General features: G+C 44.5%; 1 protein-coding gene across 2 annotated transcripts in view; it reads left to right on the top strand.

Moving 5' to 3' along the window:
- The window catches only part of LOC118364675 (ras-associating and dilute domain-containing protein-like), a 34,315-nt gene that overhangs the window by 2,624 nt on the left and 13,832 nt on the right, over nt 1–17,859 (top strand). For both annotated transcript variants that reach the window (XM_052519087.1, XM_052519086.1), the window contains exons 4-9: nt 457–791; nt 4,811–5,515; nt 5,761–5,798; nt 6,492–6,786; nt 11,465–11,684; nt 12,045–12,217. In XM_052519087.1, the coding sequence (XP_052375047.1) occupies nt 457–791; nt 4,811–5,515; nt 5,761–5,798; nt 6,492–6,786; nt 11,465–11,684; nt 12,045–12,217 (1,766 nt within the window). The remainder of the gene's footprint in view (nt 1–456; nt 792–4,810; nt 5,516–5,760; nt 5,799–6,491; nt 6,787–11,464; nt 11,685–12,044; nt 12,218–17,859) is intronic.

The following is a 17,859-nucleotide window of genomic DNA, read 5'->3' as shown; positions in this document are numbered from 1 at the left end:
AGCTGTTAGCTGATGTGAAGCTGAGCTCTCTGGACATTCCATGGTGCTTAATGGCTCCAAATGAGCTGAATAGTGTTTATGTTGCGGTACATCAGCCCAACAGCCAGGAACGCCTGTTGATATCAGATAGAGGACAACACCTCTCACCACACCTCCAGATTTCCTCTCCTTCCCCTTCTATGTTTGGTTTGACTGAGAGCCAACTCAGTAAAACATTATGATATGGTGGTGTGTGATGGACTGGAATGATTTGATGGAAGATCTCCACTAATAGTTTATTGAGTGTTTCACATACTGTGAAGTTTCAGTTTATGCATAGATGATTAAGTTTATGTTACAGTGACTATATCAGGACACAATCAATGATTTTGTAATAAACTATGAATACACGATTAATAATCACTTCTCTGCATCTAGTCTCATCCTCCCTCTCTCCCATGCTCCTCTCTGCCCCAGGTATCAACGCCCAGGCTCGTAAGCTCCAGAAGGGCCGTTCGCGGGTCACCTCTCTGTTCATGGACGGCAGTGGTGAGGATGTGGAGGGCCTGGGGATGTGGAGGAGTCTCAGTGAGATGGACCTGTCTGCCATGGAGAAGGAGGCCGTACGGACCCAGCAGAAGGCCCAGCTCATCAGGGAGGATCCGGAGGCCGAGGCCGACAAGGAGGCCCTGCGTCTGGGCATGGAGAAGGAGGAGACGGAGAGCAGTGACGACAACACTACCCAGTACTCCATCCACCCGCCCTTTGACTTCCCCTACTTCCTGCTACTGCAGGGATACAGCTACAGACAGGTAGGAAAACTGGGAAGTGAAGCTGTTGCCACTGTTATGCATTAAACCCAGATGCATTTGTTTGTCTATCGGATTATTGATTCACTTAAATGATGAGTAACTTTAATGAAAGGATTGGCTTCAGTTTACACAGCTGAAGTCAATTTGTTATATACGAGTCAGTCTTTTCTTGAATAGTTAGGCTCAGAATAGGTTTGTATGGTTGGAGAATGTGTCCGGCTGCGACAGAGAGATGTCATGTTGAAATCCTTCACAGAGGGCCTGGGCAGCCAGATAGCAGCAGCTGTAATTGGTTGAGCCGGATGGCTGCTCCATTGAAGACCTTTCAAGGTTCTCAAGTGTCCCTTGGCAGGGTGGCAGAAACACTGTGACGAAAGGCTTATCAGAGACACCGAGGCGTAAACAAGTGTACTCCACTACACTATAGAGGCTCCCACTGAACCTTTTAGGTTAAGACCTGGGGTTAAAATCCCCAGAAACAGAGAGAGACAGTGAGAGAGAGGAGCAGAGAGCAGAGGGCTTTAGCTGCAGTGAGGATGCTATAACAGGGACAGCGAGAGACTGAGTCTTGCTGCTGGATTATACAATGGGCTCAGAGTATTGGACTCAGAGCCACGAGCTCAAGCAGAGTCGGAGTAGACCGGCATGTTGTGGACAGGTGATACTCGTGTCCACACACTGAGTGGGCCAGCCTGGGTCATGTACTGGAGAGGCGGGAAGACGGAGCTGGCCCTGGCCCAGCAGTAGAGTTCCCACACTGGGATGTGTTGTCTGTCGTCAGGGCTCGTTGAATAGATAAGGAACACTGTGTTCACAATCACAGTTCAGCTCAGCCCTGCTGGCTCTGCAGTGGAGGTGGCGATAGCCCTGATTAAAGGTACATAGTATTAGAGAATAGAGCAGAAGGAACACTGTAATGTCTAAACCATCTCAGTGGATGGTCACATACACATGCCTAGCCTAGACATTTGCACACAGGCTCGTGCATGCCAGAACACACATGCACATTTAGGCACAAAAGCTGCACATTCAACAAATATATATATATATATATTCCTTTCAAAAAGAGATTCTGTGGGTGACAGATTTTTTTTCTGCACTTTTATTCCTTTATAAAACATTCTGGATATTTCAATGCAAAACCAGAGTGAGAGTGGCAGGCTGTGGCCTAAGCAGAGAGCCAGAGGGCCAGAGGGCCAGAGAGCCAGAGGGCCAGAGGGCCAGAGAGCCAGAGAGCCAGAGGGCCAGAGGGCCAGAGGGCCAGAGAGCCAGAGAGCCAGAGGGCCAGAGAGCCAGAGAGCCAGAGGGCCAGAGAGCCAGAGGGCCAGAGAGCCAGAGAGCCAGAGGGCCAGAGAGCCAGAGGGCCAGAGAGCCAGAGGGCCAGAGAGCCAGAGGGCCAGAGAGCCAGAGAGCCAGAGAGCCAGAGGGCCAGAGAGCCAGAGAGCCAGAGGGCCAGAGAGCCAGAGAGCCAGAGGGACAGAGAGCCAGAGGGCCAGAGGGCCAGAGAGCCAGGCTCATTCCTAGAAACAAGAAATGCTGCTGCTCTCTGTTGTTTGATCCTAATTGTGGAGACTGCTGAGTGTGCAGGACACTGGGTGGGGTGTGCCAGATACTGAGGGAAGTACTGAGCCCGCCCCTGGTCTGGCCACTCGACAACAATAAGTCACTCATATATCAGTCCTATGGAATATAAATGTTCCAGCTCCATAAATGAAATAGTTTTTCTCAGGCTTGACTAGTTATTTTGAAAGTGTCTTTGTGTTTCCAGACCAGATTTTCCTGAACTTAATCACCTGTGAACAATGAGAGCTGTAGTGGATTTGATTTCCTTGTAAGTGTTGTTGTTCAAGTGCAGGTCAGTGTAGTCACAATTCACATTGACTCACAGCTATTAACTCCCTTCCTAGACAGTTTAATCTATTCTGTCAGATATCATGTGCAGGAAAATAAATACCATTTAACCATTTAGTTAGTTAAGTGTATGTGCTCAAACACACTGCTCAGCGGCTGATTGGCTTCCATGCTAGCTGGGATGATACAGTATCATGACCTGCCTGAAAGGCTCTGCATGGTCAATCCGATGTCTGAAGTGGCCGTACAGCATTTACTGCAATGCAGCCTCCGCAGACGTCAGGGCTTTCATACTTGCGCTTAGCGGAGAAGAGCAGGGTTATAGTGAAGGAAGTTGTCAAGGAAGTGAGTTTGTGGTTATACATGACGTACCGCCCCCACCTACCGTCAACGAATCATGTCAATGTGGAGCTATAAGGAGCCCTCCGCATTGTTACAAAATTTAAGAGGTGCGATGTGGTACGGAGCTTGATTTGGCCTCTGCATGCCTCCGGAGGCTCAGCAATTGCGACACACCCTCCATACGGAGCCTCCGACTACATTTTCAGATCAACCATAAATTGCCTTTAATAGACTTGGGACAGATGGCCGAGTGATGGGTGGTGTTAGAAGGTCATGACCTCCCCCACACTGATCCTCAACAGAGGGTCCCCACAGGGGTACTCAGTCCACTCCTGTACTCCCTGTTCACCCATGACTGCGTGGCCACACACCTCTCCAACTCAATCATCAAGTTTTCTGATGACACAACAGTGGTAGGCCTGATTACCAACAATATGAAATAACACATATGGAATCATGGAATCATGTCGTAACCAAAAAAGTGTTAAACAGATTCTTCAAAGTAGCCACCCTTTGCCTTGATGAAAGCTTTGCACACTGGCATTCTCTCAACCAGCTTCACCTGGAATGCTTTTCCAACAGTCTTGAAGGAGTTCCCACATACACTGAGTGTACAAAACATTAAGAACCCTTCCTAATACTTTGCCTTCAGAACAGCCTTATTTTGTTGGCACCCCATCGGTCTCGAATGCGTTCCACAGGGATACTGGCACATCTTGACTCCAATGCTTCCCACAGTTGTGTTAAGTTGGCTGGATGTCCTTTGTGGATGTCCTTTGGGTGGTGGACCATTCTTGATACACACAGGAAACCTTTGAGCGTGAAAAGGACCTACTAGCATATCCCGTTCAAGGCACTTCAATCTTTTGTCTTGCCCATTCACCCTCTGAATGGGACACATACACAATCCATGTCTCAATTCTCTCAAGGATTAAAAATCCTTCTATAACCTGCCTCCTTCCCTTCATCTACACTGATTGAAGTGGATTTTTACGTCAAAAGGGATAATAGCTTTCACCTGGATTCACCTGGTCAGTCTATGTCATGGAAAGAGCATAATGTATTCAGTGTTCTTTCTTTTTTTTTTGCTCGTTCTTTCTTTTTTGGGGGAGATTATGTGTGTATTGTTTTTTTTAAAAGTGATTGTTTCATCCACTTCTCACTCCCCCTTGCTGCTCCTTCTATGGACAGTTCCCCCCACCCCCCACCGCAAACGGATACTTACCCTGCCCCCACATTTATCATTGCTACAGTTGTAAATGTGTATAAAATATTATTATTATTATTATTATTATGATCTAATTCACTTCTCTTTTTCTATCCTGCACTGTTGGAGCTCAGAGCATACGAATTTCACTGTACCCTGCGATAACATCTGCAACCCTGCGCATGTGACTCTTTAAAAAAAAATCTGCAAATCTGTGTACTTTGATTTGATTTAACATGGACTTATGGTTTCACACCTAAGCCCTTCCATTCCTGTCCCTCCACCACACTGCCAGTACATGCTTATCCTGGATCTGTTCTGTCCTCACATAACACACACCTCTAATGCGCCTGCTTGATCAATCTCCAAACGATTACACAACTTCTCTATTAAAGTCCTAGGTCTTTTATTTGCACTTTGTATTGTGGTGTCAAAGTGCATGTGTTTACTTTGTAGTTAGGTACTAGGCAGGAGCAGTGTAATTACAGTGTAGTTAATACATAGTAGTTACTAATGATCATAGCATATTGCAAACTGAAACCAGTTCATTAATTAATACGGCAGTCATTCTCATGGATTCTGCTGGTTGACCTTCCATTGCCCCTCCTCTACGCTGCAGGACTTTGTCATCTACTTGATGAGCGGCACCACCACCATCTTCGGCTGCTGCAGGGAGCACTGTAACGGAGAGGATGAGGAAAGGCTCAAGGTGGACATCCTCCTCTTTGCCCCGGACATTCTTCCCCAGCACTGCTGTGTCAGGCGCCTGGATTCTACCAACTCCTTCCCGGGGGATACCAAACGGACTCTGACCCTGCTGAAGCCCCTCCACGGAGCCCCCGTCACCCGGAATGGTTTCCTCCTGAAGGAGGAGGTGGAGCTGACCCCTGGGGACCTGGTGGGTCTGGGCCGACACTACCTGTTCATGTTTAAAGACCCTACCGCCGCCCCAGGGGCCCCACAGACCCCTCTCTGGATGAAACAACTCTGCCCCGCCCATGACGGAGGAGTGGGAGTGTCATCCTCCTGTCAATCATGTGGCTCCGCCCTCCCCATGAAATGGCCTAGGGTCCAGAGGAAGCCGGCTCCTCCTCGGTGGAAGGACCCAGAGGGTGGAGAGGTATCTCTGAGCTATGAGTTGGAGCAGGAGGACAGGGTCCTGCAGGAGGTCCTGGTCATGGTGGACCCCAATGGGGACGAGGCCAAACTGACCCCTGCCTTCCTGCTGAGCCTGTCCATCCAACACTCAGCCACCACGTTCCAGCTGACACACTTCCGAAGGTTGCTGCTCCGCATAGCCAGTCAGATCCAGCTCACCATGTGGGTGAGTAAAACTATGCACCTCCACTATGCACAAAAACAATGCACTCTCTCCAGTCAAACGATTGACCTTTTATATCATCACACCACAAATAAACCTTGAATGGTTATGAATTCAACATACTGTGTGTCTCAAGGGTACTGTAAAGAAAGAAATGTAATCAAATGTGTCATCAGGATGGAATATCATTTAGATAGGCTTGCTGCTGGTTTGAAATGAACGTCGTCTTTATCTCTGTCCCCTTGCAGGAGAAAACAAAGGAGCTTGCTGTGATCCAACCAGAAAGGTGAGTAGCCGCCTCTCCAACCTCAATCACTCAGCCTGCCCCAGAAATGCTAACAATGAACAGCAAAGATGACAACAGGGTGCAGAACAGTGGCAACCTGCTGCCTCTGACACTAACACCCCTTTCAACTTTAGTGTTTGCTATGAGTCATATACAGACTGTATGTAGAGCTAGGAGTCTTAGAATATGATGCTACTGCCTTCCACTACATTCCAACAACAATGCTACTTGAATTTCTGGGAGGGATGTGTAGTACACAGATATAGCATTCTCTTATTGTCACACGTCCCAGTGACTTCTTTACAGAATAAGAAGCTGAGAAGGAGTCATGATCTCTTGATGTTCATACTTCTCTATATGCTGCCCATTGAAGTGTATGAAGTCAAAATTATATCTCATGATGATTTAATATTATGGAACATTATTGCAGGGCACTATATTCCAAAGCTGTGCTTTAGCTGCCTGCTGAGAAAGGAGGAAGGATTTTTAAGAATTAATGTTTCATTTCATATTTCACTCAATTGCACATGGAAATCAAATGTAATGGTTTAAATTAGCATTCATTCCAAGGGATAGATTCATGATGTAAATTATGAGTCACTCGCAAGCCACTTTTAGTGCCATTCACCCAGTACAGGGTATCTGTTGGCTGTTGGACTGAACTCAGACCTGTCTATATGTCTCCATTTGCAGGAGCTTCAGTGATGTCCAGCAAGAGCCAGAGGATGTGCAGCTGCTAAGCATAGAGGAGCTGATCCCAGGCCTGCGGCCGCTGGTGCTGTGGATGGCCAACTCCATCGAGCTGCTGCACTTCATCCAGCATGACGTTCCCCAGCTGCTGCCCTGGAGGCAGGAGGAAGAGGAGGAGGAGGGCTCAGAGCCGGAGTCAGAGATGTGGTCCACTAGGACTGCCAGTGAGGAGGCCATGACGGTCCTGGAGGAGGTCATCATGTTCACCTTCCAGCAGTCTGTCTATTACCTCACCAAGGTCAGTGCATAGTCACACATACTATAATCATACATTGTAGATGGCATTCCATTTGCTCCGTTCCAACCATCATTATGAACCATCCTCCCCTCACCAGCCTCCACTGATACACTCACCAATAGATTACATGCATGCAACATGCACACAAACATAGACACGTGCCTTGCACACACAATTAGCACACATACCGCACATGTACACAAATAATAACATCCTTGACTATTTCCTCCAGAAAACCTTGCACAGCCCAAATAGAAAGCCATCCTTTGCCTGTGGACTACGGGAAGCAGGACTAGAGACCTTATGAACACCATTCTCCGTTTGCTGGTAGCATGCCAGACAATAAGCCATAATAAGCCAGGGGAAACATGCACACTCTCTCTGGCTCTCTCAGTAAGGATAGGCGTGTCAGATAGTGTCATCTTTTCCAGTGGAATAAAGGACTACTTATCATCTTTTTAATATTCTGTAAATCCACTTCGAGGGTATTTCCAAAGTCTTTTGAAATGTTTATAGAGAGCAACAAAAGGTCTATCCTGTTCAACAGTGAGCCCCAGGAAGACACTCCCAGGCAGGGTTTACTGGAGTTTCCTATGTTTGGGCCCTATAACTAACTCTATGGCATTAACAGAGCACCATCACTGCCACAGTAACCCAGAGACCAGCAATAGACACCCAATAACACGGTTGACTGGAAACACCCGTTACCATGGCAAAGGTGCCTGGCGATGACTGTTCCAGGATGGGAGGGAGCACCGGCATGGGTGGGAACAGGGAACAGGATTGTATGTGCTGCAGTTGTTTTGAATGCTCCGAGACAGCCTCTTCCTGTCCCTAGATTTCCGTTTCATGGCAGAAACCATTGATACAAGAAAGCTTACACATGCCTGTCAACTTTCCCTGTTGACAGGTACATTTAAATTTTACATGGTGTGGAAGGGCATTTTCCCCCAATAGTTACAGGCTCTAGTTAGACAGTCACCGCTGGAGCTCAGGGGAAAGCAGGCTTTGTTTTGGTGGTGGTTGGATGTGCAGTGGTCAGGGAAGCAGCTGTAGTCTGGTGGAGAAGCAGGGCAGAGTACTGGCCTTTTCCAAAAGTCTGTTTCCTACTCAGGAACAGAGGGTCTGTCTTCACATAGACACACCACAGGGAGGGATGGGCGGGGTACTCACTGCACATTCTGGGGTCAAGTGACAGACACAGGCCAAGTCTTTACCTTAGGTAAATTGTGACACTTTTTTTGTGCCAGTATGACCCTATTTCTGTCAACAAACTACTCAAGCTCACACCCACAGCCATGTACTGTATGTTTTCTCAGACATGCTACCACTTTAACTTTGTTTATATTCTAAAACAGTTGGACATTTAATGCTGTACTGGAGAATACGATCCCCAGTTCCCTTCATTCTGACAATCTCAGCTTAATAACTAACCAGCACCTGTAGCTCTGCGGAACTGGTCTCTATCTATCTAGTGATCTATCTAGTGACCTGTGGTTGAAGGAATGTATGTATGGTGATTGGGATTTAACAGGCAGGTCTTTATGATCTTTCAGAGCCTCTGAAGTGTCTGTCTTAGTCATGATATGTGCCTGCTGACCTGGCTGGCTGAGGGGTGATGTCATGGACTAAGACAATGGCAGAGAGCTGTGTCAGAGGAGGGAGGAGGGGGGTGGAGAAGGGGGAGGAGGGAAGAGGAGGAGAAGGGAGGAGGCCAGGATCTCTGCACTGTGACTCAAAGTATTTTTTACTTATTGAGTGCTCAATGGTCAGAACTTGGCTTCCTATTGTTTGGGTCCTTCTCACTTTTGGTGGAAGCAAGAATGTGTCTGTTTAAACTTTATTTTGTTGAAACATAGAACAAGGGTTTTGTTTATGTTAAACCTTTTACCAGATTGTGGTCTGCCAGGGCCCTATATTTGTCAATGGTCATAGCAAAAAGAATAGTACATGAGAGCTGTACATGTTTCAGTGTCACCTCGTTTCCCCTCTCCCCTTTCTACTCACCCAGAGAGAGTCTGTCTGTCTGTCTGTCTGTCTGTCTGTCTGTCTGTCTGTCTGTCTGTCTGTCTGTCTGTCTGTCTGTCTGTCTGTCTGTGCGGGAAAAGGGGGGTATGGGTGCTCCCATCCAGAAAGATAGATGACTCCTCATGGATAAAACCCATTGCCATTGAGGGCTTCCACCATTTTAAAGTAGTCAACTGGGTAGGGAGTTATCAGCCAATGAAGAAGAAGGCAATGTGCTACTTTAAAATGGAGATAGCCTCAATCGAGCTGCCCATGCTGTCCCAGGACATTATAATGGCACAGATACAAAGATGTGGCCTATATCTAGCTCTATTCATGCTCCTTTACTCAGTTCATTGAATTTTCAAATCCCTCCCCGCCACCTGCCCATGCATGAAATGAGCAATGACATCAGGGTAGTAACTCCAGCACAACTTTTCAAACAGGTTGCATTCTATCAGACAACCACTAACTTTTGGGCATTGAACTGTTGTTGGGAAACAGGTTTTCCTGCTTGTTTTCCTGCTCTGTGAAAGCCTTGACCAGTATGTGGGTAGTTCAACGAAGTGAGTGCCTTTTGTAAACACTCAGTTATATTTCCTGAAGATCATCAAATCAAATTGTATTGGTCACATACACATCTTCAGCAGATGTTATTGCGGGTGTAACGAAATGCTTGTGTTTTTATCTCCGACAGTGCAGTAATATCTAACAAGTAATATCTAACAATTTCAGAACATATGCAACAATACACACAAATCTAAGTAAAGGAATGGAATTAAGAATATATAAATATATGGAAGAGCAATGTCAGAGCGGCATAGACTAAAGATACAGTAGAATAGTATAGAATACAGTATATACTGTACATATGAGATGAGTAATGCAAGATATGTAAACATTATTAAAGTGACTAGTGCCCCATTTATTAAAGTGGCTAGTGATTTCAAGTCTATGTATATAGGGCAGCAGCCTCTAAGGTGCTACTGATGGCTATTTAACAGTCTGATGTCCTTGAGATAGAAGCTGTTTTTCAGTCTCTCGGTCCCAGCTTTGATGCACCTGTACTGACCTCGCCTTCTGGATGATAGCAGGGTGAACAGGCAGTGGCTCGGGTGGTTCTTGTCCTTGATGATCACTTTTTTAAATGATCTTTTTGGCCTTCATGTGATTAGTGATTCATTTTAAGCATGCAAGTAGAAACCCCTCAGACTTCCAGTCATTACACTAACGCTAGTTGGTATTGGTTCGCGAAACTACCACAAACTTCCTTCGTTTTGGACACAGAGACATAAAAATGCTATCCACAAGTTCATCTGACTCTAGGGGAGTAGATAAAGGGCATCATTGCCAGTATCCTTTTAAGGTCAACCCTGTTACATGAACTGAACTCTCATTTAAAGATGGTGAAACTATTCCTTTTTCAAAGTGCAAATAAAAAGAAACTAATAGTCAAATCATAGTGTAAAAGCAGGTGGTTGTAGTCTTTTCGGAAATGTTCTGATGTTTTGTGGTGGAAAGCTGAGCGGGTCGAGCATAGACAGGCTAGATATGTTTTAAATATATATATTTAGTGAAGCTTGCATTCAATTGCCCCTCCCTGTTGCATGAAAAAGCTTTGATTCCCCCTGTCACAAGGGGATTTATGGATGATTTAAGATGAAGTCGTCAACCCTGTTACGGTCGATACTGTTACGGTCAACCCTGTTACCTTATTTGTCATTTAATAGGCACTTATTATAGTCCATTTTTTATTTAACCTCATGAGTTGGAAAACAAGTTTTTTTTAGAACATGTACTGTTTATGACAGAATGCTAAAAGTAGGTGAAATATAACATTTTTGTTTTTTCCAACAAGTTACACTACTCAAAAGACACCCAATTGGTGGAACAACTAACCATGAGACAAAACACTCCAGGAGAAGTTGTAGGAGAAGATTATTCTCATGTCTATTACTCACTGGCATTACAATTCCTTAGTAGTCAACAGCATGGGCTATTATCAGCTAGTTTATGATACTTGGCATTTACTTATTATGGGAATTATCAGGAGGCTGGAGGGGGCAGAGCGGGGTTGAGTCACTGGGAAACATTTGTGTTTCTGTCAGGAATGGCCAGTGGCACCAGTGTTATCAATGTGATTCCCAGGACTGTATATGGTACACTGTTAACAATGGTGAGTGTCAAGACTGGACAGTCTCAGGCCCCTGGCTATCAGGCCCCTGGCTATCAGGCCCCTGGCTCTCCCCCTTTGGAGGGGAAGTGTGTCTGTCCCTGTCTGGCTTTCTGTAACCCCTCCTCCTTGGGCTCTGACTGTTTTCTGATTGGCTCAGGGAGCTCAAGGTCAGTGGGCATAGCCCTGTTGACTAAGTCACTGATTCCTCTGCAGTTTTACTGAATCTGTCAACAAATGTTTGCATGTTGATGAAGGTTTATTTTATAGAGAGTATGGCTGATAAAGTGAGAATCGCTGACAAAACGTCCCTTTTAAAGATCAATATATAATGCAGTATACTTTCTGTATTAGTGGTATTGGGTACAGTAGCTGTGACTGTAAGGTTTCTTATCTCCCTCTCTCTCCTCAGAGAGGTGCTGTGCTAGACTATGGTACAGTGAGGTAAAGTCATGTAGCTGTGACTAACACCTCTAGCATGCCTCTCTCTGTCCTCAGAGTATGTACTCGGCACTGCCAAGCCTGCTGGATGGGAACCCGTTCTCGGAGAGCGGGCAGCTGTGTGTGCCCGAGGGCGTGAGTGGCATCCTGGATGTCCTGAAGGAGGCGCTGTCTCTGCTCAACGCCTTCCAGGTGCACTCTGACATCAGCTCGCAGCTCTGCGCCTACCTCTTCTTCTTCACCAATGCATCCCTCTTCAACGCACTCATGGAGAGAGGTGAGACCTCCAACATGCTCTGTTTCTCATCCATGGGGTTTTGTAGGATCAAATCTTAAAATCCTCAAGGTCCTATCACAAGTATCCTCATAAAATACATACTGTATGTGTTAATGGGATACTTTGGGATTTGGACTTTCCCCAGAGTAAGATTAACTTGTGGATAGCATTTTTATGTTTCTGTGTCCACTATGGAGAACGTTAGAGCTAGTTTCGTGAGCCAATGCTAACTAGAGCTTGTGCAATAACTGGAAGTCTATGGGTATCTGCTAGCATGCTGCATCTTATAGAAGTTTCATTACACTCAATAGTTATGATCGAAATTACATGAGCATGTCTGAGTGGTGTTTTGTTCTGCAGGCTCTGGAGGTGGGTTCTACCAGTGGTCTAGAGGGGTCCAGATCAGGGCCAACCTGGACCTGCTGATGGACTGGATACAGGGGATGGGCCTAGGGGACCTGGCTGTGGAGTTCTTCCAGAAGCTCTCTGCTGCTGTCAATCTGCTGGCAACGCCCAAGGAGAACCTACTACAGGTCAGAGGGCACTTCCTTTATTTTCACTTCCTGTTTCGGTTTGGTCTGCTGAGTCAGAGCACTAAATAACACTGCAGCCAAGATGTCCAAAGCAGTCTGAATATATAGTGTATCAAAATGGTATTTTACAGTGTATTAGACTGTACATCACCAAGTGTCTCAGTTCATTATTGGTACACTAATCTCTGTTAACCCAAAAGTAAAATCATTATTCATTTGGTCAACTGCGTGATTTACTTCTGGGTCTATACGTGTTAGGAATTATGAGTTCCGGCAGTTTGCAACGTTTCCACCCTCGCAAAAAGAAACTCTTATCCAAAGCCTCCTCCCCCCTTCCGATCTGTGTGGGCCACACGTGAATCACTTGTAGCCAAGCAGTTTAAGCCCCGCCTTCGTTCATCCCTGATAGTCCATATTAGAGGTCGACCGATTAATCGGAATGTCCGATTAATTAGGGACGATTTAAAGTTTTCGTAACAATCGGTAATTTTGGACATCGATTTTGCCGATTTTCTTTTTTCTTTTTCTTTTACACCTTTATTTAATCTTCATTTAACTAGGCAAGTCAGTTAAGAACACATTCTTATTTTAAATGACGGCCTAGGAACGGTGGGTTAACTGCCTTAGTCAGGGGCAGCACGACAGATTTTTACCTTGTCAGCTCAGGGATTCAATCTTGCAACCTTATGGTTAACTAGTCCAACTCTCTAACCCCCTGCCTCACGAGGAGCCCGCCTGTTACGCGAATGCAGTAAGAAGCCACGGTAAGTTGCTAAACTTAATCAATCATAATCACTAGTTATAACTACACATGGTTGATGATATTACTAGTTTATCTAGCGTGTCCTGCGTTGCATATAATCGATGCTGTGCGCATTCGCAAAAAAGGACTGTCGTTGCTCCAACGTATACCTAACCATAAACACCAATGCCTTTCTTAAAATCAATACACAGAAGTATATATTTTTAAACCTGCATATTTAGCTAAAAGAAATCCAGGTTAGCAGGCAATATTAACCAGGTGAAATTGTCACTTCTCTTGCGTTCTTTGCACGCAGAGTCAAGGTATATGCAACAGTTTGGGCCGCCTGGCTCATTGCGAACTAATTTGCCAGAATTTTACATAATTATGACATAATATTGACGGTTGTGCAATGTAACAGGAATGTTTAGACCGATGGATGCCACCCGTGAGATAAAATACGGAACGGTTCCGTATTTCACTGAAAGAATAAACGTCTTGTTTTCGAGATGATAGTTTCCGGATTCGACCATATTAATGCCCTAAGGCTCGTATTTCTGTGTCTTATTATGTTATAATTAAGTATATGATTTGATAGAGCAGTCTGACAGAGCGATGGTAGGCACCAGCAGGCTCATAAGCATGAATTCAAACAGCACTTTCGTGCGTTTTGCCATTAGCTCTGCTGTCTATGACTTCAAGCCGATCAACTTCCAAGATTAGGCTGGTGTAATGTGATGTGAAATGGCTAGCTAGTTAGCAGGGTGCGCGCTAATAGCATTTCAAACGTCACTCGCTCTGAGACTTGGAGTAGTTGTTCCCCTTGCTCTGCAAGGGCCGCGGCTTTTGTGGAGCGATGGGTAATACTGCTTCGAGGATGGCTGTTGTCGTTGTGTTCCTGGTTCGTGCCCAGGTAGGAGCGAGGAGAGATACGGAAGCTATACTGTTACACTGGCAATACTAAAGTGCCTATAATAACATCCAATAGTCAAAGGTTAATGAAATATAAATGGTATAGAGAGAAATAGTCCTATAATTCCTATAATAACTACAACCTAAAACTTCTTACCTGGGAATATTAAAGACTCATGTTAAAAGGAACCACATGCTTTCATATGTTCTCAGCAAGGAACTGAAACATTAGCTTTCTTACTTGGCACATATTGCACTTTACTTTCTTCTCCAAAACTTTGTTTTTGCATTATTTAAACCAAATTGAACATGTTTCAATATATATTTATAAGTTAAAATAAGTGTTCATTCAGTATGGTTGTAATTGTCATTATTACAAATACATTTTAAAAACCGTCCGATTAATCGGTATCAGCTTTTTTTGTCCTCCAATAAACAGTATCGGTATTGGCGTTGAAAAATCATAATCGGTCGACCTCTAGTCCATATAACCAGTGACGAAAAGCCAAAGACTGAAACTACTGCAGTTCGTTATCACAGGGATCCCATTCAGTCCCGGCAGATTCTTGGGTCTACATGCAGAATCTGCCCACGGGAGAGTATTGGCATACCGAACATGCCTCGAGTGGGAAACCTTTGGGAAGTATTTAGGAAAATCTCACAAAACATTGAAAACATTCATGAATCATCACTGAAACTCTGTTTCCCTACATTTCATTGTTAACTAGGTTTTACTCTTAGAAATGCATGTTGTCTTTGATGGAGGTGATACTGTTGAAGTAGTTATAAGATAATAACATTGTGATAGTAGTTTGAATGGGCCATTGTGGGGTGAGAGATGTTGTTTGTTCACTGCCACACTAGTTGTGGGAGAAGGTGTGTGTACACAGACTGTTGGTTTTATACCTCTATAGCACCTTACTAAACATTCCCCTGCCCTGGCCAGTTATCAGATCTGGAAAAATACTGCAGGCTTCAGGTACCTGCAGGGGAATGTTTAGTAAGGTGCTATAGAGGTATAAAACCAACAGTCTGTGTACACACACCTTCTCCCACAACTAGTGTGGCAGTGAACAAACAACATCTCTCACCCCACAATGGCCCATTCAAACTACTATCACAATGTTATTATCTTAGTACGATACACACTTCTGATGTTATGAGAACAGTTAGACAAAGTATGGTCTTACCACTATCGGTGTGATGACAACACCTAGATGTAATGGTGAAGCAATGAAGCAATGGGGTGTTAATGACAACATTTCAGAACAGTTAGACTGGTCTTAACACTATCGGTGTGATGTCAACACCTAGATGTAATGGTGAAGCAATGAAGCAATGGGGTGTTAATGACAACATTTCAGAACAGTTAGACTGCTCTTAACACTATCGGTGTGATGTCAACACCTAGATGTAATGGTGAAGCAATGAAGCAATGGGGTGTTAATGACAACATTTCAGAACAGTTAGACTGCTCTTAACACTATCGGTGTGATGTCAACACCTAGATGTAATGGTGAAGCAATGAAGCAATGGGGTGTTAATGACAACATTTTTTGTCCACTATAGCAATTCAAGGTATGGAACAGATTGAAAATGTTAGAGCTGAAAGCTTATTTTCACTGACGGATGTCAGCTGAGTGGAACTCACATGCACCACCACATGACATCATCAAAAAAGCCTGACAGAGCTGTGGGAGAGGGAAAAGAATGCTTGGAAACAATGGAATTTTTTCCCACCAAATTGTACTCTACATCTCCTATTATGCAATGACTTCTCATCTATTGTTGAAGAAAATACACATTTTGCCAAGATAGGCAGTCCTTGCACCTAGAACTTAAACAAATAGACATAATAATAATTCATAATTAGGTGGGTGCTTATATTTATCCTGTTTCACACATGTACAAGTGTGCATATTATAGACGTGTGAATTGGAAATGTGTTTTTTGCATATCCCAACTCCCCCTTAGACATCCTCGGACAGTGGGGTCATGGCCAGGTTCACTGTATGTATGTTTAAATCCCATGTTGTTGATGCCTGTGGCTTTAAAATGCGTGCCACGGAGTAGTTAATCCTTCCTTAAGCATGCCATTCTCTCTGTAATTCTCTGAAAGGAGGATCATGTTTACTGGGGGAAGTTGAGCCTTAACATTTCTGGTGGTGGTTGGGTTAGTTAACACGATTCCAGGCTGTATCACATCCGGCCGTGATTGGGTGTCCCATAGGGCGGTGTACAATTGGCCCAGCGTCATCCGGGTTTGGCCGGGGTAGGCCGTCAATGTAAATAAGAATTTGTTCTTAACTGTCTTGCCTATTTAAATCATGTTTAAATATACAAATTAAACAAATAAGTGGAGAAACAAATGTTAAACACATAGTCATATCCTGTTTCTGGTCATGTTTATGACACCTGTAAATAAAAGGGAGATTGGGAAAACCTGTTGCCAGTCTGTGTGTGACACAAGGCTGGCTTTAGCCCTGTCACCTTCAAAGAAAAGAGTGACCTCTGCCGTGACAGGCCCACCCTACTGTATGTCTCATCCTATGAATGTCCAGGGGCTGCAGGAAGGCTGTGGACACGTCATGGTCTTGTAATGTTCTCCCGGGTTAGTACATGAGAGACTCACCTCCTACTCATCCCAATTTAATCTTAAAGTTTGCACAGCCTTAAAGCATCAAATTCAGTCAGAAAGTTGTATTTTCACCTGCAGCTGCCCTCATATTTAGATCCAGAGTTGATAGTTTCTTGATCTGATTCACCAGGAATGGAGAAAGGAGCCTGCTGAGACTCAGTGCAACCGGACTGACAGTGTAGCATTTCACTCTTCAATCCACAGCCATTAGGGGCTAATACAATTTGAGACAACACCTGTTCTCAATATCTAACCAGAAGGCAGCCATGGTAACAGCCCCAAAACAGCTCCGCAGTAGTAGAACCAGTCTCCCCTCAGTCAAAGGCTGTCTCTCTCCTCTATTCGTGGGGATGGTTGCTAGGAGGCTGGTGGTTTTGTGTATGGATCACTCCCATGGCACGAGGTCAGATGTTGTGGTTGGTAAAATGGAGCTTACACCCTTGTGATATTCTCAGTTTTCCATCTGGAGTTCTGGGCTCGAGGGAGTGAGGGACATAGTAAATTACCAGTGATGTGGCATGGTTTTGTTATGGCTGAGCTCTCTGTCTCCAGTAATTAATGATGATATAAAGTTAGGAAGATTGTGTCATTGATGCCATAATGTTATGCCACTTATGACTGGGATACACCAAGTCAAATAGTAGATATAGTAAATATAGACATAAAATAATGTAAAAAGTAAGTCACTATTGCTTATAAACATTCCCATAACTCCTCCTTCTGGCCAGCCTCTGTGCTGTCATGCGACAAAGAGGGTGTGCTCATTGGAGGAATGATGGGTTACAAGGCTGGGGTAAATATGGTCTGATATATTCTACACAATGCCTGTCAGCATACCAATAACACCTCGATGCCAATGATGTCATCTTGAAATGATTCACATATGTCTTTCTGGTTAGTTACTGAGTCATTAAAACACCTCAGCTCTCCAAGGTGTGTCTGAGTGAATGAGGAAATAGTTAAAGATTAAGTCTCTTGTGTGTTTATTCCCACTAAACAGAGAGATCAACTGAGAGGATAAAAAACACCTGATTGTTCATAGTCATATAACACATACTGGAATCTAGACGCTGTAATTAGCACTTCTTCTGATGACATCTGACGCTTGACGTTCATGATTCATCAATGTTTAGTCAAATAGATGGAAAATGTGACATTCAGGAACATTGACCCTCACAATCAAGCATTTGAACATTTCTCCATTCTGTGTGTGTGTGTGTGTGTGTGTGTGTGTATGTGTGTGTGTGCGCGCGTGCGCGCGTGTTTGCGCGTGTGTGTTGATTTTATTACTACAGACAGTGATAGAGGTTGGCATGACAAGTATTACTTACAGTCCTAGATTTATATTCC

This window comes from Oncorhynchus keta, chromosome 5 (genome assembly GCF_023373465.1).
Source record: "Oncorhynchus keta strain PuntledgeMale-10-30-2019 chromosome 5, Oket_V2, whole genome shotgun sequence".
In the NCBI taxonomy this organism is placed as follows: Eukaryota; Metazoa; Chordata; class Actinopteri; order Salmoniformes; family Salmonidae; genus Oncorhynchus; species Oncorhynchus keta.
Note: the sequence above shows the minus strand (reverse complement) of the source record. Positions and strands in the feature narration are given on the sequence as shown.